This window comes from Daphnia pulex, chromosome 10, assembly GCF_021134715.1.
Source record: "Daphnia pulex isolate KAP4 chromosome 10, ASM2113471v1".
NCBI lineage: Eukaryota > Metazoa > Arthropoda > Branchiopoda > Diplostraca > Daphniidae > Daphnia > Daphnia pulex.
Genome location: NC_060026.1, coordinates 115524 through 138453, shown reverse-complemented (window position 1 = coordinate 138453; position 22930 = coordinate 115524). Strand labels below are relative to the sequence as shown.

Sequence of the window (22930 nt, the reverse complement as noted above, 5' to 3'; positions counted from 1 at the left end):
ATTGGGCCTACAAATGGTGTCAAGCGTAATAACAATCTTAGTTCTGCTATCGGCCGCTGTGGTGCGCATCGGTGTAAACCGCGCACGACTTTTTGCTCGACTTCCTCCTTTTTCATTGGAATCGTAATTTTAAATTATCGATATTTATTCCAAACCAGCTGGTTTCGTTGAAAGGCTGAAGGCGCCACGTCGTCAAAGGTGATATCAGCAGGTGAACACCGTGACATCAGACTACTGCCGTGGCAACAAACATGTGCTGCAAGTATTGAATTTGTCTTATTAGAGAAAACCAGTTTTAACGTGGCCGAAGACGTGTTCGGCATAATGCTAAATGTGATACTCACGTCCATTGGGAAAGATTTCAGAAAGGTTCCGGTTTCGTTGCAGAATAATTCAACGCCCTTTCCAGTTTTTTGTAAGCACTATTTTGCTTCACCTTGAAATATTCTAATTTCTCTCGAACTTTGTCTCCAACGCTCCCTGTAGCATTTTTTTTCATTTTCAGGGTTGGACAAAGTGTTGGAAGTACTTTTTGTTGGCAATTATTTAATTGGGAATGAAGAAAAATTAAGTAGAAATATTTCCGTGAGCCATGCTTGTAACATCAGATCAGCCCAAGAAAGTTAACACCAAAAATTAATTTGAGAATGCTCTTGGTATTATGCTACCTACAATTATAAACCATGCCTGGAAAGTCAAAACAACAATTCAGTTGCAATTTCCAATTCACATATCAAGCATCCAAATTATTAATTGGATATGGAATTATTTTTCGAGCAATGTTTAAGTTTTTCTCTGTTGCGAATCAGATGGTTCTTTTAGATTAGGAGACAGAGTTAGGAAATGAAGGATGACTGCTGCTTTAAACTTCTCATTATAAGAAAACGCAATTGGCAATGTAATCTACCATTTAGTATATTTGATCGTGTTCCTTTAAATTGTTTTTTTAGGTGATGCTATGGTATAATGTATGGTAAGGTTTACAGTAAGGTTTTGTGTTTCTCTACTTCCCTAATAGCCTTAATAATTCAATTAAGAACCCTTGCGTCTTACAGTAAATTTTCCATGTGATAATTTGTTTTACTGTTCATTCAGTTGGCAGCTGTTTTACCCTTTACATCTTTTGGATTGGATTAAAAAACGAAGGTATCGAGACATGTTGGTGATAATTGATCGAGTTGACATTGGAACGTGTTTTGTGTTCGAACGAAAATTGAAAAGTAAACACTACGACCTTCAACAGAAAAATGAAAACAAAAATCCCACTTGAACAAAACGGAAAATTTCAACAACACGAAGGCGACACCCAATCAACCTCCGAATTGAAAGTACAGCTGAGACCCACAATGCGAGTCATTTGCATTCTGCTCACGGTGAAGGTTGAGATCCGACAGCGAAAAAGTTGCAATTCGACAACGCGGGGAATCCTGAGAGTTCACTGGCCGACGTAAGAAAGAATCGACTTCCTTGCCCTCTGTGTGAGACCTTGCATTAGCAATAAATTCAGGTTTTGTTTTCCACCAAATAAGGGCATGATTCAGTTTTGCAAAATATTTTATTTTTTCTTTGTTTTCTTTTCCAGTAAAGGGAAGGCATTACGAAAGGTCCTCTAATCTCCGGATAAAAGCGAAGAACGTTGGGGCAGGACGTTTCAAATGAGTCGTTGCAGTGGAAGCGTCAACACGAGTTACACTACACGGCCAACAATAGTAGGGTAAGTTGCTCTTTCATTTGTTATCTATTTTCTTTTTTACGTATATTCATGCTACAGCTATGAGGTCTTTACTCTAATCTACGCTCTTGACATATTTATTTTCTTTTGATTCCAATTCTAATATTAATTGATTATCGTTTTAGGAAAATGGTGGGTGCTCCCAAAGGTTTTTCAAAATTCGCCATCTTATTTGCGGTCGTGAGCTACTGCAGCCCGGCGTATAGTTTCATCCTTCCTCGCGTCTCACATACAGATGATGCCATCATCGTTGATTGTATTCATAATTAATTTTCCTCTTATAATTCAGGAATGTTTGACTGAATTTGATTTTTTTTTTTTTTATTTGTTTGAATTCAGTTGACGGTGTGGGCTATGCTCCTGCCTATCACAACAAAAACTTTCACGGCGGAATTATCAATCCAGGATTCATTGTCCGGGTTCCATCTTCATTTTCTCCTTACCCAATGCTACGGCAGCATCTACCGTTTTACAATTGGCAAACTTATTCATACGGATATCCCAGTCTAATTGCTCCTGTAGATGTCACGTTAACTAGGGAATCTGGCGAACCTGGTAGGCAGCTGGCCGTTAAACAAGCGAATCAGTGCGGCCGTGGACCGGCCACCATGCCCAAAACACGGCTCGGGATCACCGAAAAGATTGCAGGCGGAACCAACACCAAAAAGAACGTCTGGCCTTTTGTAGTGAGTTGATTTTTATGAATGATCAGAATTGTGTGCGTTTGTTGTTGTCAAATACTTAATAGCGCTATCACATTTAATTTACTTGTTCATAGGTAGCCCTGAAAAAAGCTGGTGGCATATTTTGTGCCGGAACTTTGATTAGTGAAACCAAAGTCCTAACGGCGGCCCAGTGCCTGGAAAAGTATGATGTTTTGCGGACATTTATTTACATTTCCTTTAATAATTTATACCAACCTTTTTTGCATGTGTTACAGAATGTCTTCGGCTGACATGTCGTCTGTGACCGTATTGATTGGGCTGTATGCATCTGACCTGTCAGACATCCAAATGACGAGGAGAATCAGCAAAGTTGTTCTTCACGGCAAATATAATGCCATCACCTATGTAAGTTGCTATAATTGAACGGAACTCTTTTTGGACATTTGATTGATTGATTTTGTTTTGTTTAGGCCAATGACATCGCCATCCTAACATTGGACACGCCCGTAGTTTTATCCAGAACTGTTGCACCTGCTTGTTTGCCAGCCGGTTGTTGGCCACCCCTTTGTTTGTTTACGGCCAGTACAGATATCAACAGTTACGTCGACCAAGATGCCATTATTTTGGGATGGGGTGGTACTGATGCTGTTGCTCCTGGTGGTGCTCCAGGTTTTGCTCCAGGTGTTGCTCCTGGTGTTGCTCCTGGTGTTGCTCCTGGTGTTGCTCCTGGTGTTGCTCCTGGTGTTGCTCCTGGTGGACTGGGTGTTGCTCCTGCTCCTCTTGCTCCCGCTCCTCTTGGTCCTCCTCCTGCTCCGGTTGGGGTTGCGGCCCCTACTACTACTACTACCCCTACTACTACTACTACTACTACCCCTACTACTACTACTACTACCCCTACTACTACTACTACCCCTACTACTACTACTACCCCTACTACTACTACTACCCCTACTACTACTACTACTACTACCCCTACTACTACCCCTACTACTACCCCTACTACTACCCCTACTACTACCCCTACTACTACCCCCACTACTACCCCTACTACTACTACTACTACCCCTACTACTACTACTACCCCTACTACTACTACTACCCCAACTACTACCACTACCCCTACTACCACTACCCCTACTACCACTACTTCCCCTACTACTACCACTACCCCTACCCCTACTACTACCCCTGCACCTGCTCCTGCACCTGGTGCTAACGAGGGTCTTAGTATTGGTATGGGTGGTGTAGTTGTTATAAGTGGCAAAAACACTCCGCCGGCTACATTTAGAGCCGCTTTAAATCCCTTCCTGCAACAAGCCAAGGTTTCGATTTCGGGTAATGACGAGTGCAGGATGGATCCCACAATTGGGCAATACGTCATAGACACAAATATCTGTGTTAGTACTCCTGGAAAATTCACATGCACAGTAAGTCTACCACTGAACTATCTCTCTCCACAGTCAAATTCACTTTACAATGTGCTAAAACAAATCTGTTGCTCAATTCTAGGGTGACGTCGGCGGTCCAGTAGTTGTTCTATCGTCGACGGGATCCTGGACTTTGGTTGGAATCAACAGCTACACCAAGGGTAAGCATTTTTCTAAAAACAGGTTTTTGGCTGAGAATCAAATAGCGAATGGTTTTGATGACACTTGTCTGTTGTCTACAGACTGCGCTTCCAATGGCCTCAAAACCAGAGTGTCGGCGTTCGTGCCTTGGATTAATTTATACCTGAATTAAAAATAATACCACACGGATATAATGACGACCACCAACGTGGGAAGACTTTACGTTGATTATTTTTCATCGTTTTTCTTTATTTCCCTGAAACATCTTGAAATTCGCTTTCAAATCTATTTCATTCTTCGGTTTCGGTTGGATATTTGGTGATTTATTTTAAACCTGAGCTGTTCACTGCATGAGTGCATTTATTTCGAGATCCCAATAAACATTAGTTCAAGCACTACGCATCTGCTCACATTGTAAGATGCCATTGTTTCTCCTGGTGTTTGGTGCCGAAGAAATTGATGACGGTAAAGTAAGTTGTTATTGTCCAGTTGAAACATTTTTCACCACCAAGTAACGCGTTTTTTTTTCTAAATTTTTAGGCTCTCTTGATGTAATTTCAAACTATTACTAAAACAATCTTAGTTAAGTAAGAAAAAATTGCGTATCTTGACACACAAAAAACTGTGGCCGCTCTTTCTAAACAACTTCGATGAAAGGTATAGTATTATTATCGATTATGTAATGGTGATTTCTATTAAAGATTTTGTACTGATACATTTTACAGGTTGTAAGAGTTGCTTCTGGAACCTGTTCCTACTAGTCTGACTCTACAACAGCGGTAAGAAATGTTTTCTTCTTTATCATTGGCAATTGCGAGTGAAATGAGTGGTTGCTCTCTCCGCATAACGGGTAAATGCCCTCAATAGAAGCACAAAAGACGAGCCAAGTGGCACAAGTAGCTCACAAGTCGATTGCGAATGTAACGGATTGGCCGCAGGTTCTCCATCTCGAATTTGACAAGGTGCTGAAGTCGTTTTCTTAAAACACTCAAAGGAATTAAACAAGCCCGAGCTGTGTATTGTCTTAAAAACCCTTTGCATTTCAAAGTTACGTTAACTTGTAATCGCTTGTAATTGACTCGACAGGTGAGTAGCAGCAATTGTAATGTCAATGGGTCAGCCAAATATTTCATTTTTCGAGCTAGTTGAGAATCAGCCGGTCATTTTAGACTAGGATTGTCTGTCGTTTAATTTTCATGTTTATTTTCTCTGAATCATGGCGATAGGATTTAAAGACAGCATATAGGCCTACGACCTGGGTTTTTTGTTTAGTTGACGGCGAAGAAGGTGATTATTTACAGACTGATCTGCGAAGGCAAGTAAATTGAATTGTATAATAAAACAATGAAATGTCAATCCTTTTTAACATGCAACACCCTCTGACTTTTTTCTGGCGATTTTAACTAAGATTTCAGCACAGAACAGCTAGGCCTAATCTTGCATCATTTTAAATCTAGGTTTGATTACATTTTTTTAGGTGCAGGGTATTTCCGAAAATATGCGCTGCCAATGCAATCCAGGATTTTCGTGGATACCCCTATTTCTATGTTGGTCTGAATGATTTTAGTCAAACGAAGTGGGTAGAATTATACATGATTTTTATATCGAAACCTTGCTATTCACAGTCAAATTTCTGTTTTTATTGATTTTAGGTTCATTCAGTTGGCAGCTGTTTTATCCTTTCAGGAATTGAATGGCGATTCACGGCTCATACGGTACCATTATTTCGATTAGGGATTGGACATGGAATAGAGACAGGTTGGTGAGAATAGCTTAAGGTATGATCGGAACGTGTTTTGCGATGGAACGAAAATGGAAACTCACCAATACGACCTTCAACGAAATTATGGAAACCAATTCAATTACACTTGCACCGAACGGCGGGTTTGAATCAAAGGAAGGCGACAACCAAATCAACCTCCGAATTTAGAGTACAGCAGAAAGCCACCATAAGTCATTTGCATTCTGCTCACGGTGAAGGTTGAGATGCGGGTGCTCAATTACACGGGATATCCTGATACCCGACGCTAGAAGAACCCACCGAGGGCTCTTCGTTACCCTGGCGTGTTATGGTTAGTATTGACATTTTGTAGATATCATTGAGATTGTGCTTCTTGTTTTCATTTCTTCCTTCAAAGGACAAAGGGTGTGTTTTGATGCCAAATAATTCCTTTTTTCGTTAATTTATTTTTGAATAAGGTGTGGCTTCAAGACGCCCTCAATCTTCCTTTGATAAAAGCCAACAACAGTGGGACAGGGCGTCTCAAATGGGTCGTCGCAGTCGAAGCGTCAACACGAGTTACACTACAATTACACGGCCAACAATAGTAGGGTAAGTTTAAAAAGCTCTTTCAGTTATTTACTTTGTTGCAATTATTAGCGCTTCAACTTTGAGGGGTTTTTGTCTAATCTTCATAGTGAGCTCTTGATCAATTGATTTCCTTTTATTCAAATTTTAATATGATATGATTGAATGTCGAATTTAAAGCTCAATAACTTGATCTGATTTAGGAAAATGGCGAGTGCTCGCAAAGGGTTTACAAAATTCATTATGTTCTTTGCGGTCGTGACTCTGTTGAGTTGCTGGTGCCCGTCCAGTTTCGCCTTCCTTCCACGCGTATCACGTACAGATGATGCCATCATCGTTGATTGTATTCAAAATTAATTTTTCTCTCATCATTCGTAAATGTTGGCCTAATTTGATTTTTTTTTATTTTTTTTATTTCAGTTGACGGTGTCGGATATGCTCCTGGCTATCGCAGCCAGAACTTTTACGGGGACATTATTAATCCAGGAATCATCCGGGTTCCATCTTCATTTTCTCCCTATCCAATGGTGCAGCAGCAGCAGCTACCGTTTTACAATTGGCGAACTTATTCGTACGGACATCCTAGTCTAATTGCTCCTGCAGATGTTCCGTTTACCAGGCGAATTGGCAAACCTAGAAAGCAGCTGGCAGTAAAACAAGCGATTCAGTGCGGCCGTGGACCGGCCACCATGCCCAAAACACGGCTCGGGATCACCGACAAGATTGCAGGCGGATCCAACACAAAAAAGAACGTCTGGCCTTTTATAGTGAGTTGATTTTTATGAATGATCAGAATTGTGTGCGTTTGTTGTTGTCAAATACTTAATAGCACTATCACATTTAATTTACTTGTTCATAGGTAGCTCTGAAAAAAGCTGGTGGCATATTTTGTGCCGGAACTTTGATTAGTGAAACCAAAGTTCTAACGGCGGCCCAGTGCCTGGAAAAGTAAAAGATTTTTGGACTTATTTACATTTCTTTTATAATTTATATCAATTTTTCTTGCATGTATTATAGAATGTCTTCGGCTGATATGTCGTCTGTGACCGTATTGATTGGACTGTATGCATCTGACCTGTCAGACATCCAAATGACGAGGAGAATCAGCAAAGTTGTCCTTCACAGCAAATACAATGCCATCACCTATGTAAGTTGCTATAATTGAACGGAACTATTTTTGGTACTTGATTTGTTCTTTGTTTTTGTTTTCGATTAGGCCAATGACATCGCTATGATAACACTGGACACGCCAGTGGTTTTATCCAGATATGTTGCACCTGTTTGTTTGCCACCGGCCAGTACAGATCTTAACAACTACGTCGACCAAGATGCCATCATTTTGGGATGGGGTGGTACGGATGCTGGCACTGGGGCTGGAACAGAGATGGCCACTGGAGCTGGGGCTGGAACAGGGGCTGGAACAGCAACAGCAACAGGGGCAGGAACTGGAACAGGGGCTGGAACTGGAACAGGGGCTGGAACAGGGGCTGGAACAGGAGCTGGAACAGAAGCTGGAACAGGAGCTGGAACAGGAGCTGGAACAGGGGTAGCAACAGGGACTGGAACAGGGGTTGAAACAGGAGTAATTACTGGAACCGGGGCTGGCAGTGGAACAGGAGCAACCACAGGGGGTGGCAGTGGAACAGGTGTCGGCACTGGAATAGGGGCTGGAATAGGAACGGCCGTTGAAACAGAAACCGTTATTGGGGCTGGGACAGGAACAGCCACCGGGGTTGGAACAGGAGTAGTTACTGGAACGGGCGCTGGCAGTGGAACAGGAGCATCCACAGGAGCTGGCAGTGAAACAGGAGCAACCACAGGGGCTGGGACTGGAACAGGGACTGGCACTAGCTCTGTTCTGGGGACTGAAAGTATCACTGGAACAATTAGTAGCAGTGGGACTGTAGGTGGTGTTAGTACTGGAACTGGCACTGCTAGTAATAGTGTTGCTATAAATATTGGGCTTGGAGGTGTAATTGTTGTTGGAGGCAAAAGTCTTCCACCAGCTACATCTAGAGCCTCTCTAGCCACTCTCAACCCCTTCCTGCAACAAGCCAAGGTTTCGATTTCAGCTAATGATGAGTGTAGAATGGATCCCATCATTGGACAATACGTCATAGACACCAATATCTGTGTCAGTTCTCCTGAAAAATTCACCTGTTTAGTAAGTCAACAATTAACAATTAAAGTCACTTCCTTATGTGCTAAAACCAAACTCTTGCTCAATTTTAGGGCGACGTTGGCGGTCCAGTAGTTGTTCTATCGTCTTCGGGGACCTGGACTTTGATTGGAATCAACAGCTACACCAAAAGTAAGCATTTTTCTAAAACAGGTTTTGGCTGAGAATCAAATATAGCGAAAGGTGTTGATGACACTTGTCTGTTGTATACAGACTGCGCTTCCATTGGCCTCAAAACCAGAGTGTCGGCGTACACGCCATGGATTAACTTGTACATGATTTGAAAGTAATTCCACACCGATATAATGACGACGACCAACATGGAATGACACCTATAGCTTCGTCGTTTTATTTATTCCTCTTAAATTTCTTACGATTTCTTAGCAATCTTTTTTTCTTTTGGCTGGCTTTCAACGGTTATTTTATTCAATGCTTTCCTATGCATGGGTGCATTTATTTAGTAATTGGAATACAGCATCTGCTGACATTGTTGTTGTGACTTTTATAATAACCATTTTTTCTGCGTTTGGTATAATCAAAACGACGGTATAAAGTTGCCATCGTCACTTGGAAATTTTACATCATCTTGGTGGTGTAAAATTGGCTTGGATTTTTTGCTCAGGTGATTAATAATTAATTTAATTTAATTGTTTTGACAATGTTAAAGATGGATTTTAATTTCTCAGGCTCACATTCTTTCAATTAAAACCAATCGATATGATCTTTTTGAAAACTTGTTTCACTCTAAAGAAAACCTTCGCCGCGCTTTCCATCGTAGGTGTAAAAGGTGATACATACAGGCTGTCAATTCTTTTAGAAATATTCACTAAAGATTCTAATTACTTATTACAGGTCGCGTTGCAGTTGCTTCTAGAACCTGTTGCTGGTGCAATTCTTCTCCATTCCGGTTTCGACTAGTACATCAACCCAGCATTGTCTCGTTTTCTCTACATACTGTCCTTTCTTCTTCTTTCGCTCCCCCAGCAACAGGTACGTGATGTCGAACAATCAAACCTTCCATAGTTGGTGTACAGAAACCCAACACTGGACACATTTGCATAGTGTCGTCTAGTTGAAATTGTTGAACTGTTGATCAAACGTGGCGCGATCGCTCGCAAACTCTGCCAATTTGACCAGTACACTTGAGCGCAACTGGCTCACCTTCAAATGTTATTGCTCTCGAACGTTGTCTCAATGTCCCGTGCACTCCATAATAGAGCATCAAATACTATCGCACGTGAGGGCGATAGCATTGCGTTTTCTTTTTGATTTGAAAAAGCGAGCAGCGTCTGTTTGGCTGATTTCCACCGTAAACTTGTTTTCTATCATATATGCGTAGTGGCGACTGTTTTTCTTGTCCTTTCCATTAAATGCACTTTTCCGCCAAATCCGTATCGACAGTATCCTATATACATCTTTGCGCCATGTGTCAGCCATAAGTAATTCAATTGATCGAGTGAATATTTAAAAGTAATATTCTAAGAATTTGCGGTAGTACAGTCAAATCCAATTAGACGATGAGCGTGAATGAAATTTATTTTTCCTTTTATTTATTCGATCAACGACTCGATATTACTTGAATAATAAAATGAATTGTTTTATTAGAAAAATAGATCAAATATAATGACGATATTTTGGGAAAATGGTGCCTGATGCGCATTCATATCTTATTTAATTGTCATAAAATATTTTACGTTTACGCAAGGTCACTTGACTTTTATATTTGTTTTTCTACTTCCATGTACAGCAGCAAATCAAATAAGTTTGACGAGTAGTTGGCAAAATTTTACCAAATGAAACTTCATAGGAAAATTCTGAAATTCGTGGCTTTATAATACGGTTTGTCAAATTTTAAATGAATCAGCTCTTTCGACTAATAACACTTTTTTTTTTTTAAATAGAAATTATTATCAAATCTTTGCTATTCTCTCGATTTTGCCAATAGATCGATTACTGAGACGTCAGCAAGGATCTATATCAGCACTGCCGCACCGATGAGTTTGTGACTACCTAATCTGCACAAAACTTTAAACGAAATGAAATCGCAGGAGTCACACTCAACAACAGGTACGAAGTTTAAGTCGCCAAAGTATACGATCTATAACAGAGTAAGGAAAATGTACGTACTTGTTAACGAAACGAGTTTGACTAGGAAGAACGTGCCGATTCTATGATAACTCCGAATTGAGCGTATAGAAGGCCAACGAGTTGATTTGAATTTCGCTGACATTGAAGGTCGGCGCCAGCAGACTATAGAGAGCCAAAAGCCGCACAAAATTGAACATCAAACAAGAGTTTTGGGAGGTGAATAATCAATGTAAATAACAGGGGGGGAAGGGGAGGGATGGGGTGGGTCTACTTTTTCTCATGTTTTCGTATCGTCTTCGTTCCCGAATGAACTTAACAAATTTAAATTTGTTTCGTGTCGCTTCATTGTCCTTTATTTCAAAGGGCGGTGGCTCAGTTCAACGCAATTCAACGATAGTACACGAGGGCGGTGCTTCTTGCGACTCTTGAGCGTCCTCACTCCGGCAATAAAAAGGGAAGCCCAGCTCCAAAGGGAATCACAAGTTTCGTCCAAGTCGAAACAACACGATCCTCTGCAACAATCAAGGTAATTATAACATTTAATTAATTTAATTGATGTATTTAGTTCTAATAGTAAATTGAAATCCAATTCAATGTTGAGACTGAAACGCAATGTCAATTTTCAGAGTAAAATGTTATTGTCACAATTGAATTGAATGTTTCTCGTTTGAACGTAATTTAATTTATATTAGGAGAATGTTGGGCCATCAAAAAGGTTTATCAGCCGCTTTCGTCTCATTGGCGATCGTGACTCTGCTGAGCTGCTGCTGCAGTCCAGCGTCCAGTTTCGCCTTCCTTCCTCGCGTCTCCCGTACAAAAGATGCCGTCGTCATCGATTGTAAGTCAAATTAGTTTCCTCTCTTTAAGTTTAAAAGTTAACTGTAGTTGAATCTAACGTATACATGTTTAATATTGTTTGATTTCAGTTGCCGGTGTGGGATATGCTCCCTCGAATCACGGCAAGTCACTGTACGGAGAAATTACCAATCCAGCCTTCGTTCCGGTGCCATCCGTTTATCCTTATCCAATGATGTATCGCCAGCAGGAGCAGAGACCCAACGGATGGTCCTATTCATTCGGGTATCCCGTCGACTCTTCCGGTAGGCAAGCGGCAGTAGGAATAGCATCGGCAGCAACGACGACAACAACTCCAGCGCCAGGGATTCAGTGCGGCAAAGGACCGACCGCCTTACCCGCACGGTCGTTGACTGCTGGCGAAAGGATCGTAAGCTCATCCGCTCCTGCTTCCGGCAGCCATTCCTGGATGTTCTTGGTGAGTTGATTGATTTATCTAGAATTACTTAAATGATAGTAAACTGCAATAATATTTGATTACAGGTAACCCTGAGAACATTTGATGCTGATCCAGGTGTCTTTTTTTGTAGTGGAACTTTGATTTCTGATTCGAAAGTTCTTTTGGCGGCCAGTTGTTTGGAAGAGTATAAATACGATTTCACAGGTTCAATTGAAATTTCATTATAAAGTAAAAAGCGTTTTTCCACTTTTTATCATGCATACGTAAAGTATGTCTTTGTTTGAGCTGTCGGGTGTGACCGTATTGATTGGTCTGTCGCCTTCAACTGATGCAGCGAACCCAGCACCAAACGTCCAAATGACGAGAAGGATCAATAAAATGGTTCTTCATAACCAATACAACGCCTTCACCTATGTAAGTTGCCACATCAACACGAAAATGTTTTTTGACTGTTTACTGTGATTCGTTTGTAATGTTGTATATTGTTTCTGTTTAGGCCAATGACATCGCCATCCTAACACTGGACGCACCTATCGCTCTTACCAAGTTTATTGTCCCTGTTTGTCTGCCACCGGCCAATGCAGATCCCGACCAATACGTCGACCAATCGGCTGTTATTGTGGGATGGGGAACGGCTTTTAGTAGTGGTAATACAAAATCCTTATCTGATTATCAACTGTATTGATTTCGATACGAAATGCATTTTATTTGTTCAATTCCAGACCCTGCTGCACCACCCACACCAAGCACCGCACTGAACCAGGGCACAGTTTCCGTTTTGTCCAACGCCGACTGCAAGTTGGAAGCGAACTTTGGCAAATATGTTTCGACAGCAAATATCTGTATTTCCTCTACCACCAATTACATTTGTCCAGTGAGTCTTATTCCCTCTCTCAACAATCGAGTTGGCTTTTCTCACGTGCTAAAAGTGAATTGTATCTCAATTGTAGGGTGACATTGGCGGTCCAGTTCTCGTCCTCACGTCGCCGGGTGTTTGGACTCAAATCGGAATCAACAGCTACTCCTCAAGTAATTATTTCGAATGGGGCATTGTGGGTTTTGCTGTATGCATCAAATCATTTAAATCAAACTCTTGTCTTTTGACCTAGATGATTGCACTACGAATAGCCTCCAAACCAGAGTGTCGGCCTTCAGGCCCTGGATTGATACGTACCTCGCGAATTAAAAATATCAAGAATAACGACAACACGACCAACAAATTATGAAAAGAAACCATTATGAAATTGAAAAATCTAATTATTAGTTCTAATATTTTTCAATTCAGTTTCGGCTGACTTATTATTAATTATTTCAAGCCTTATTGCTATTACTTTTTGTTAGAATTTGAAATAAACATTAGCCCAAGCAAGTAATAACTGATGCTAAACACATTTTATTGGATCAGTGCGTTTACCAGCTTACCTCCTCAAGTCCAACAAATCAATATTTTTTAAATCAAGCAATCATGAAATTTGTGAAAAGAAATAAGCAATGGAATAATAACCTAATAGCCGTGGATGGACATTTCTGTAGCGATAGTTTATATAGATTTATAGAGCGGTGCTGATTTTTATTTAGAGCGGAGCAAGTCGTTCAACAACAAGAATGACCAGCGGCGTGTGATGTGTCATTCAGTTCGCTGCTGACGTTGCAATTGTCAAAGACCATCCCCAGCAGTGGTGAGAAATGTTTTCTTCTTTATGAATTCCAAATGCGAATGTCCTTTTTCGTCATCCGCCCATAACGGGTAAATGCCCTCAATATAGAAGCAGCACAAAAGACGAGCCAAGTGGCACAAGTAGCTCACAAGTCGATTGCGAATGTAACGGATTGGCCGCACTTGGATCTCCATCTAGATTTCGACCTTCTAAAAGTGCTGGTGTCGTAGACTCTCAAATGAATTAAACCATAGCCAGAGCTGTCGTCAAAACCCTTTGCATTTCAAAGTTACGTGAACTTGTAATTGACTCGACAGGTGTGTAGCAGCAAAATGGCAATGATGTCAAATGACTTTTCAGTCGCCTTATTCTTCTTCTTCCTGACGGTCGTCACTCTGCTGAGCTGCCCAGTCACTGGACGCAATTATCGGACAGGCAACGGCTTCATCATGAAAGGTAATTAATTCCTTTTATTTTTGTATTAAACAATGGAGAAAAATTCAATTGTCAATGACCTAATTTTGTTGTTAATATTAAAGCTGATGGCGCAGGTGATTCTTTCCCAGGAGCAAGCCCAGGAGCGAGCAAAGTGCAGACGATAATAAGAAACCGCCGGGCATTCAAGTTGGATCGAAGGACCTGTTTCTCGGCGTCGGGCAATCCCGGCTACTGCACGACCCTCCATTCGTGTTACCCGAATTTGAGCCAGTCGCAACTGAGCGTCCAGGAAACGTGGATGATCATTTCTCGCAACAAATGCCAATACCCAGGCGAAAATGGCAAAGGACAAGTCAGTCATTTCATTCACTCATTCACAAATAATGTGTAGACGGCTTATTCACTAAAGTGGCTCTGTCCTCAATTGGAACCGGTTTTTGTTTGATTGATTTAGGTTACCGGGGTCTGTTGTATGCAGCCACACGATCAAAAAGTTGATAGCAGCAGCACTCGTCCAGTCGTTGCCGACAAACCTGCTGTCGTGCCACCAATAAAGGACGCCAATCCCGTTACCAATTCTCTGGTTGAATCCCAACAGCAGTACAGTGGAGGTATTCAACCGAACCATTTTATGGATCTGTTCAGCAGGCCGAATGGAGTTGGCAGTTCTGGGAACAAAGATGGCGCCAGCAGCGGTGGTCAACAACCTGTCAAGCAGACGACGTTTCAATGTGGTCGTGGACCTGCGAAGCTCATCCATCGTGCCATCGGCGTTAGCCATGCTCCAGCCCAAAAGAATTCCTGGCCATTCCTCGTGAGTGTTGTATATTTAAAGTTGGAGTTGATTCGTTAATTATATTTGTGTTGTAGGCTGCCCTGAGGTATGACGGGACTGTCAAATGTGGAGGGGCTTTGATAAGTTCCAACAAAATCCTAACGGCGGCCCACTGCGTCGAACGGTACGTCAAAAAGCAAAGGAATGAAACATCAATTGTCTATTGAATGTTTGTCTATTCCACACCAGAATGTCTTCGTTTGACATTTCCAAAATGACGGTGAGCCTGGGAATGCACACGGTTGGAAACGGGGCTGATTTCGGGAACGACGCCCAGGTGACGAGACGAGTTACTTACGCCACCATTCACAACGGATACAACGACGCCACCTTTGTGAGTATTGCCAGTTTCGATTTGACCAAATTTGTCGATTTTCTATTTTGACTGTATGTTTTTCTTTCAACTATTTCTAGGTCAACGACATTGCCATTTTGACCCTGGACTCGCCCGTAGTTTATTCAACGGCCGTTTCTCCCGTTTGTTTGCCAGAAGCAAGTCCCGAAACGGTTCCATCCGCCGGCCAAGAAGTGGCCATGATGGGGTGGGGTGATCTCACATACGGTATAGAAAATCTTCATTTCATTTTAATTCTATTTAGACTTATATTCAAATTGTATTATTCTCATGCAGAGAAAACTCGATCGAATATTCTGCAGGAAGTGAAGGGCACCGTCGTGACAAACGCCGAATGCATGGACGACTATGCCATGGAAATTGCAGACGAAATGCTCTGCGTCTCTGCTCCCGTACAATCCGCATGTCAAGTAATTAATTAATCACATTTTTGTCATTGGTTTATTTCCATTTTATGTTTTTGGGTTGGAAATTCTACAGGGGGATAGCGGAGGTCCGGTTGTCGTTCAGTCGGCGTCAGGAGCTTGGACCGTAGTCGGAGTCAATAGTTTTACTCTCGGTAATTTGTTTTAAAATTTGTATAACGGGATTGACTTTGATTATATGATCATTTTACATGTAATAGAATGCGGTTCCCTCCCCGGCATTAAAACCAAAGTGTCAGCCTTCAGGAAATGGATCGATTTGTACTTGAAATGACGTCGCCATTATGTTGTTTCCTTCGAAAAATCCGGCCAGTTTCAAATCAATATTGTGAACACGGGACGTGCGCTTATTTCAATAACTGATCCCTTCCAGTTCCAGTGTATTTGCTCTAATTAACTTATGACAACGACTCCATTCTTTCACGTCAATCTCAATCTTCTTTTATTTAAATACCAGCAACTACCAGTTACCACCAACTTTATACTCGTCTGCTCATTTAAAATTTGTCACATCTCTTGTTTGTACTACTGTGCCAATGGGCCATGTCCAGAAAGCTAAAAACAACAAATCAGACATTCATGTCAAACATTTCACACACTACTGGATATTCAGAGAATTAAATTTTTTTTAAATATTTTTTTTACTTGACGAAATGACGACAGTGTTTTGTTATCTCTGGTTTAAAAATCAGCTGATCCTTTAAGAGTAAGGGTAAGGAAATAAATCCATCATGGCCGCCTTCATTAAATGGCGGGAAAGTTTTTCAGACGTTAGGAGGGGCGGACGTTTTTTTATTGTTAGTTTCGGTGTGACTTTAACGTGTTGGTCATGTCCATTCGTGTCTCTGCAAAGTAATTTTCACGTTTATTTAATATTTATTTCCTCAGAATAATTATGCGATGAGATTTGGCAGAATAGACAGTACGACTGTAAGACAGTGTGGTTTTCGTGAGTTGACGGTGAAGAGAACGTCCAGAACTGCGAAGACGAGTGAATTGAATTACCCAACAATGAAATGGTCAGTCAGTTTTCAACATGTACAAGTAAAAAAACATTTTACACACCTGGCTTACTTTAAAGTGGCAGTTGTAATACAGCCCTACAGGGTTTCAGTAAACGATTGAATCTGTAAAATGGATTACACTGGTTTGTAGGTATATATATGGTATGACAGTTGGACGCCAGTAAGTTTGTGTGTGTCTCCTAAGTTGTATTCTCTGATTTTAATCTTGTTCACAAGAACGAGTTTGAAAATCTGTGTTTATAGAAATTTCGTGTCTTGCTGTCAATTTCCCCTTTGAAATTTATTTTTTTTTGTTACCCAACAGGCACCATCTTTTCGACGAAATCGAAGAATAACGTGAAATCCTTGTTGCTATGTTTTGCGTTTGAACGAAAATGGAAAGACAAAAACATGAAAAGTTCTCCATAACACCACTTGGACCCAATGACGAGTTATTGCTGAACAGAAGGAAGGGGACACCCAAGTCAAGCTCCAAATTTGGAGTAGTGAAGGTCAGCATATTGTTATTTTGCGTATGTATCACGTGTTGAGATTGTTCTTATTTGAATTTGTTGTTCCATCAAAGGGAACTATATAATCAGCATTGTGAAATCATTTCTTTATTTCTTCAGTTTCAATCAGCTGTGGCTTCACAATTTCAACCCCAATAAGGTGAAAACGAAGCACGTTTCAACACGTCAAATGGGTCGCTGATGCAGTGGAAACGTCTACACGCTACAATCAGGCGAATTGGCGAACCCTGGGTAATAAGCAGCTTGCGGTAAAACAAGTGATTCAGTTTGTGGACCATATGCAAATATCGCGGGTGGATCCAATACGAAAAAGAACGTCCAACGTAGTGAGTCGATTTTTAATTTTCTAAATTAACTTGATTATATTTGTGTGCGTTTGTTGTTGATACCCGTTTTAGAATACTTAATAGCGCTCTCACATTTAATTCACTTAACAATAATAGGCATCCTCGAAATAAGGCGATGCTAGTTTTGTATTAGCGGTATAGTGAAGGTTAAGGTACGAGAGCTGAAAGTCAAGCAATTCAACTCCACGGGGAATCCTGTGAATTGGCTGACAGGTGAAAGAAGAACCGACCGAGGACCCTTCGATACCCTTGGGTATAATATAATCCAATGAATTAGCCACATTGAGATTATGATTAATTGTTTTCATTTCTTCCATTAAAGGACACGGGTCGGTTTTGCGAAATAATTCTTGTTTTCTTTTCTTTTTCAATAAAGGGTATGGCTTCAAAACGTCCTCAATCCTGTGATAAAAGCAAAGAACCCTTGGACAAGTCGACTTAAAGGTGTCGTTGCATCAGTAGAAGCGTGCACAACGAGTTAAGTACTACAATCACACAGGTAACAATCGTAGAGCTATATTTCAGTTATTTACTTGCTTTTGAAAAAATTATTTCACTTCTATTGCAATTCTAATCTAGAGAATGACACAAATTTCGAGAAGGGTATTTTAAAAATTGATTAATTGCCGAGGTGAAAACATTATTATAAATATCTGTATTAGTTCTGACAATTTCATATGGCTATAATCTGTAAACTCACTTTCCAATCTGCTAACACAAAACTGTTGTTCAATTTTAGGGTGATCGTTGGTGGTCCGGTTGTTCTGTCGTCTACGGGGAGACTTGATCAACAGCTACACCAAATGTAAGCATTTTTCTAAAACAGGTTTTTGGCTGAGAATCAAATAGGTGTTGATAATGTCTGTTGTATTCAGATGGCCCTGCCACTGGCCTTTAAACCTCAGTGTCGACTTACATGGAATGGATTAATCGATACAAAATGCTGTTTAGGCTGTGAGGGTTGCCGCTCTTCTTTGGCAAAGGAAATGTATTTAATGATGGTATAGTTGTTTTCGTCAATTTGAAACGTGATAATCATCAATGACGTCAATTATGTTTTCAATTTTTCGGCTCATTCTCTTAGATTTCAAATTAATCTAAGAGTTTTCTTCGTATGGGCGAAAGGTAATAGTAAATTACTAAATTTTGACTTTGTAAGGTGTTATTAAATTACTTTTTACTCTGGAATTGTGAGGTGTATTGATTCTACTTAATACAGGCTGTTGGAGTTGCGACTGAAACCTGTTGCTGGTGCGTGTGTTTCTCCATTCCGGTTTCGACAAGTACATCAGCTCATTGTCTATCCAGACAGTCTTTTTGTTGTTGTTTTGCTTCCTCGGCAACAGGTACGTGATTTTTTCAAAGAATAATTCAATCCAGCAATCCATACCATAATTGGTGTGCTGCAACCCAACCCTGCACATATTTGCATAGTGTCGTCTATAGTTGAAATGGTTGAACTTTTGATCAAATTTGGCGCTGTTTCGATCGTATCACCCGTTAAACTCTGCCAATTGACCAGTTATTCTGCACTTCCAGAGCAAAACTCGCTCACCTTCAGATGTTATTGCTCTCGAACTTTGTCTCGTGGGCTCCATAATAGTAGAGTTAATATTATCCTGCGTGAGGCATTAGTAGATTGCGCTTATTTTTAAAATGGGAAAGCAAACCAGTTTTGTTTGACAGATTTGGCGTTTGTGTTTTTCTTATCTTTTTTTCGTCACTTTTTTTCTTTATTTGGCTACGTACATAGCAACATTTTTACGTCGAAGCACTAATCAGCAATTGGTGAATCGGGTTGTATTAGATTGTGAGAAATTCGATGCGATGTAGTCGAATCCGATAAAAGACCAGTAAAGTGAACCTTGAAAATGATCGTGAATGGAAATTTCCCGTTTCTTAATTTATTCGGTCAATGACTCGCCATGTAACATACTGTCGCTTATTGGAGCTATTTTTAAATAGCAAAAATGGCAAAGTATACCTGTTGCTTTTTAAAATATGTTTGTCGCCATTGTATCCTGTATGTCAGGCGTTGAGACTGCGTTGGCGTTTTAGAAATAATGCACCGTAGTAAGTTTCACTCTTTTCATGTTGAGCTTAGCCAAGTCAAGTAAATCTAAATGAGGTTAAAGGTTACCATAGGAAACTCGATCGATAGAATTCTAATTACATCGTCTGCTCTTTGACGAATTCCATTTTGAGAATAGGAAATGTTGTCACGCTTTGTCATTTAGTCAATAGTTTGATTAAGTGTTTATGGGCTCGAAATCAGCCCAACTAGTTAGGAGGAGAGATTAAAGCAACTGAATGAGATCAGATTAAGTCACACTCAACAACATTATCTTAAAGTAAGTAGAGTAGAGATGATAGTCCAATCTTCAACGGCGTTATAAGAAAAAGTTCACAGTAGCGTAACGAGTTTGACTATAGGAAGAACGAAGAATTTATTGATAACTCCGAATTGAGAGTAGAGAAGGTCAACAAGTTTATTTTGAATTTTCGCTTACGGTGAAGGTTGACAGACTAGAGAGAGCCAAAATCCGCCACTCGAACATCTAAGGAGTTGTACGAGTTGAATAACCATCAGCAAACTGAGGGGCTTTTGTGTCATCTGGCAAGTACATTGGCTATATGACTATATGTATGAATAGTAACGGCAGTTTGTGGATGGATTTTTCCTGAATTGCATTTAATTTCTGTTGAGCCCGAATGGTTTGGCAACCAAAAGTGAGAAGCCGAAATATATTGAGAAAGAATTGAATGTTGATGCACAGTAATATATGGAATAGTTGGAGCAGCAGGAAAGCGACGCCCTAAACGATGAAATGATTATTGAAGGCCATCAAGTTAATTTGCATTTGGCTCACGTCGGAGTCGGGAGAAAAGCAAAAAGACGAAAAAGTCGCCATTTGACCATATTGAGGAAGTTGGTGTGAGTGAACTCGCCAGTGTTGAATAACCTAATCTCTCTACACTTTCAGCTTAAAATTGATATCGTTGCTTCCCCTTTTTTGTTGATATCATTCAGAGGGCGGCGGCGCAGTTCAACTCAATTTAACATTTAAGGAGAATTAGGGCGGCGCTTCTTGCCATGCACACTCTGGAGCGTCTTCAATGCCCCAATAAAAAGGAAGTCCTTCTGGAAAGTGGAATCACATAAGTTTCGTCCAAGTTGGACCAGTATAGCTCGCTGCAACAACTCGGGTATGTTCCAAATTATAGACTAATGTATGTTAAGCGCTAGATATCTAATTCTAAGGCTAACACAAAAATGGCGAGAGTAAAATATAGACAGTTAAGAATTTAAATAATTCAATTTCGAGTTGAAAATAATGTTGGGCAATTTATTTGTTTTAGGAAAATGACGGTAGCTCTCGGCAGTATTTCAAAAATATTTTCTCTACTTGCGGTCGTGACTCTGCTGAGCTGCTGCTTCAGCCCGGCGTCCAGTTTCGCTTTGCTTCCCCGCGTCTCTCGTACAAATGACGCCATCATCGTCGATTGTATGTCAAAATTAATTTCCCATTTTTATCAATTATGTTTATCTTCATTAATTATTTAAATCTAACGTGCATGTCTATTGTTTGAATTCAGTTGCCGGTGTGGGATATGCTCCGTCTTATCACGGCAAGTCTTTGTACAGCCAAATCGCCCATCCTGAATTCATCCAGCTGCCATCGTTCAATTCCCACCCAGTGACGTATAATCGTCAGCAACAGCAGGACTCCAATGGATGGTCCTATTCATTCGAGTATCCTAGTCCCATTGCACTTGAAGATATCCCGTCCGCTAGACAAGGAGGAGCTGCAGCAGCAACGACGACAACAAGACGAACAACAACAACAACGAAGACGACAACAAGACCAACAACAACAACAAGACCAACAACAACAACAACGAAGACGACGACGACAACAACGCCAACAACAACGACAACAACAACGACAACAACAACGCCAACAACAACGCCTGCAGCACCAGTCATCCAGTGCGGCAAAGGGCCGACCGCCTTACCTGCACGGTCATTGATTGGAGGAAGGATCGATGGTGGAACCACTGCCAAGAGCAACGCCTGGCCGTTCTTGGTGAGTTGATTGACCGACAACTTATACAATCGAGTTCATTTGCAATACATTGAAATACTATTTGATTGTTAGGTATCCCTGAAAAAATCTAGTGATCCTGCCGGTGTCTATTTCTGTGGCGGAACTTTGATTTCTGATTCGAAAGTTTTATTGGCTGCCAGTTGCTTGGAAAAGTAATCAGAATTTCATGTATTCATTTTTATTTGATTAAAGTCAATTTTCTTTTTTCCATTGTTTTTTATTTTCCTTGTCTAGAATGTCTTTATATGAGATGTCGGGTGTGACTGTATTGATTGGAGTGACGAGCTCAACCGACGTCCAAATGACTAGGAGAATCAGCAAAGTCGCCCTTCATAGCAAATTCAATGCTGCCACCTATGTAAGTTGCTACAATTGAACGGAACTATTTTGATATTTGATTTATTTATTTTTTTGCAAATTAGGCCAATGACATCGCCATGCTGACACTGGACGCTCCTGTTGTTCTATCCAGGACTGTTGCACCTGTTTGTCTGCCGCCGGCCAATGGAGATCCTGACCAAAACGTCGATCAATCAGCTGTTATTGTGGGATGGGCAACAGCTGGTATTGAAAGATCATCAATTCAATATCAATTATTGATTATGGTTCAACATGCGCATTTTATTTGCTCCATTTCCAGACTCTTCAGCAAGCACCGCATTGAAACAAGGCACCGTTTCGATTTCGTCCAACTTCGACTGCAAGGCGGACGAGAATTTTGGCAAATATGTGACGGACGCCAATATCTGTATTAGCGCTACTGATAAATTCGTATGCGCGGTAAGTCATCAGTTTTATTCCCTCCCAACAATCGAGTTGGCTCTTTCCTACGTGCTAAAAGTCAAATTGTTTCTCAATTGCAGGGTGATATAGGTGGTCCAGTATTGGTCCTTTCGTCGCCGGGAATTTGGACTCAAATCGGAATCAACAGCTACGCCTCAGGTATTTATTTGAATGAGGCGTTTGGTTTTGTGAACATCAACTAAATAAATTAAAATCTTTGTGTTTTGACAGGTGATTGCGAAAGTAATAGCCTCCAAACCAGAGTGTCGGCGTTTAGGGCGTGGATTGATCTGTACAAGAATTAAAAATGGACCACCAAGAAAATCTATGACGACCAACATGAAACGGAACGATATTATGAAATTCAAACTCTAATTATTAATTATAATTTTTTTTCAATTCGGTTTCCTTTGACGGGTTTGAATTGTTTCATGCCATATTATTTAAGCTGCGGTACTGAAAACAGCATTTTATAATTCTGAATAAATAATATTAGCCCAAGCAAATAATTCGGAACAGTGCTTTTACCGCAGTACGGCAGCGGCAGTACCCGCCCTCATGAGCAAGAAATCAATCATACTACTTCTAATTTTAGTTGTCCAGCGTTACGTAAACGTAGGATAAGCTTTTCATTACATGATTTTCGAT

General features: G+C 40.7%; 5 protein-coding genes across 18 annotated transcripts in view; all 5 read left to right on the top strand.

Annotated features, from left to right (window-relative positions):
• Positions 1-4363, top strand: part of LOC124204441 (uncharacterized protein PB18E9.04c-like) — a 41685-nt gene extending 37322 nt beyond the window's left edge. For 8 of the 11 annotated variants that reach the window (XM_046601508.1, XM_046601506.1, XM_046601504.1 and 5 more), the window contains 8 exons: positions 1583-1714; positions 1858-1988; positions 2072-2418; positions 2511-2599; positions 2673-2802; positions 2868-3824; positions 3907-3985; positions 4067-4363. In XM_046601508.1, the coding sequence (XP_046457464.1) occupies positions 1656-1714; positions 1858-1988; positions 2072-2418; positions 2511-2599; positions 2673-2802; positions 2868-3824; positions 3907-3985; positions 4067-4137 (1863 nt within the window). In that variant the 5' untranslated portion in view covers positions 1583-1655 and the 3' untranslated portion in view covers positions 4138-4363. Of the gene's footprint in view, positions 1-137; positions 416-1095; positions 1508-1582; positions 1715-1857; positions 1989-2071; positions 2419-2510; positions 2600-2672; positions 2803-2867; positions 3825-3906; positions 3986-4066 lie in introns of those variants that run through there. The other 3 variants (XM_046601513.1, XM_046601502.1, XM_046601503.1) reach the window with 3 other exon arrangements.
• Positions 4364-5441: 1078 nt separating this feature from the next.
• Positions 5442-8944, top strand: LOC124204440. Of its 2 annotated transcripts, XM_046601501.1 has the most exons (11): positions 5442-5541; positions 5618-6037; positions 6165-6297; positions 6477-6616; positions 6694-7040; positions 7133-7221; positions 7291-7420; positions 7490-7832; positions 7875-8437; positions 8506-8584; positions 8666-8944. In XM_046601501.1, exons 3-11 carry the CDS (start codon positions 6233-6235, stop codon positions 8734-8736), a joined length of 1827 nt encoding a protein of 608 aa, XP_046457457.1. In that variant the 5' UTR covers positions 5442-5541; positions 5618-6037; positions 6165-6232; the 3' UTR covers positions 8737-8944. The 2 variants fall into 2 exon arrangements, with proteins under 2 accessions (XP_046457457.1, XP_046457456.1); XM_046601500.1 differs by having other exon boundaries at positions 7490-8437.
• Positions 8945-10473: 1529 nt separating this feature from the next.
• LOC124204443 (chymotrypsinogen A-like) lies at positions 10474-13168 on the top strand. Of its 2 annotated transcripts, none has more exons than XM_046601515.1 (10): positions 10474-10519; positions 10904-11066; positions 11233-11378; positions 11467-11813; positions 11879-11979; positions 12065-12209; positions 12292-12436; positions 12524-12669; positions 12746-12824; positions 12905-13168. In XM_046601515.1, exons 1-10 carry the CDS (start codon positions 10489-10491, stop codon positions 12979-12981), a joined length of 1380 nt encoding a protein of 459 aa, XP_046457471.1. In that variant the 5' UTR covers positions 10474-10488; the 3' UTR covers positions 12982-13168. The 2 variants fall into 2 exon arrangements, with proteins under 2 accessions (XP_046457471.1, XP_046457470.1); XM_046601514.1 differs by having other exon boundaries at positions 12292-12442; positions 12518-12669.
• Positions 13169-13562: 394 nt separating this feature from the next.
• LOC124204435 (transmembrane protease serine 11D-like) lies at positions 13563-16144 on the top strand. The gene is made up of 9 exons (XM_046601489.1): positions 13563-13909; positions 13993-14243; positions 14346-14705; positions 14762-14850; positions 14916-15060; positions 15141-15288; positions 15358-15491; positions 15562-15640; positions 15707-16144. Exons 1-9 carry the CDS (start codon positions 13786-13788, stop codon positions 15778-15780), a joined length of 1404 nt encoding a protein of 467 aa, XP_046457445.1. The 5' UTR covers positions 13563-13785; the 3' UTR covers positions 15781-16144.
• An 83-nt stretch (positions 16145-16227) lies between these two features.
• LOC124204437 (chymotrypsinogen B-like) lies at positions 16228-22784 on the top strand. 2 transcript variants are annotated; one of them, XM_046601494.1, is made up of 18 exons: positions 16228-16525; positions 16836-17022; positions 17143-17369; positions 17487-17643; positions 17767-17889; positions 18130-18195; positions 18266-18391; positions 18475-18515; positions 18586-18736; positions 20422-20597; positions 20751-20896; positions 20988-21478; positions 21551-21651; positions 21734-21857; positions 21922-22063; positions 22140-22279; positions 22363-22441; positions 22514-22784. In XM_046601494.1, the coding sequence occupies exons 11-18, from the start codon at positions 20755-20757 to the stop codon at positions 22585-22587; spliced, it is 1293 nt and encodes a 430-aa protein (XP_046457450.1). In that variant the 5' UTR covers positions 16228-16525; positions 16836-17022; positions 17143-17369; positions 17487-17643; positions 17767-17889; positions 18130-18195; positions 18266-18391; positions 18475-18515; positions 18586-18736; positions 20422-20597; positions 20751-20754; the 3' UTR covers positions 22588-22784. The 2 variants fall into 2 exon arrangements, with proteins under 2 accessions (XP_046457450.1, XP_046457451.1); XM_046601495.1 differs by having other exon boundaries at positions 16423-16525; positions 18610-18736.
• Positions 22785-22930: the final 146 nt, after the last annotated feature.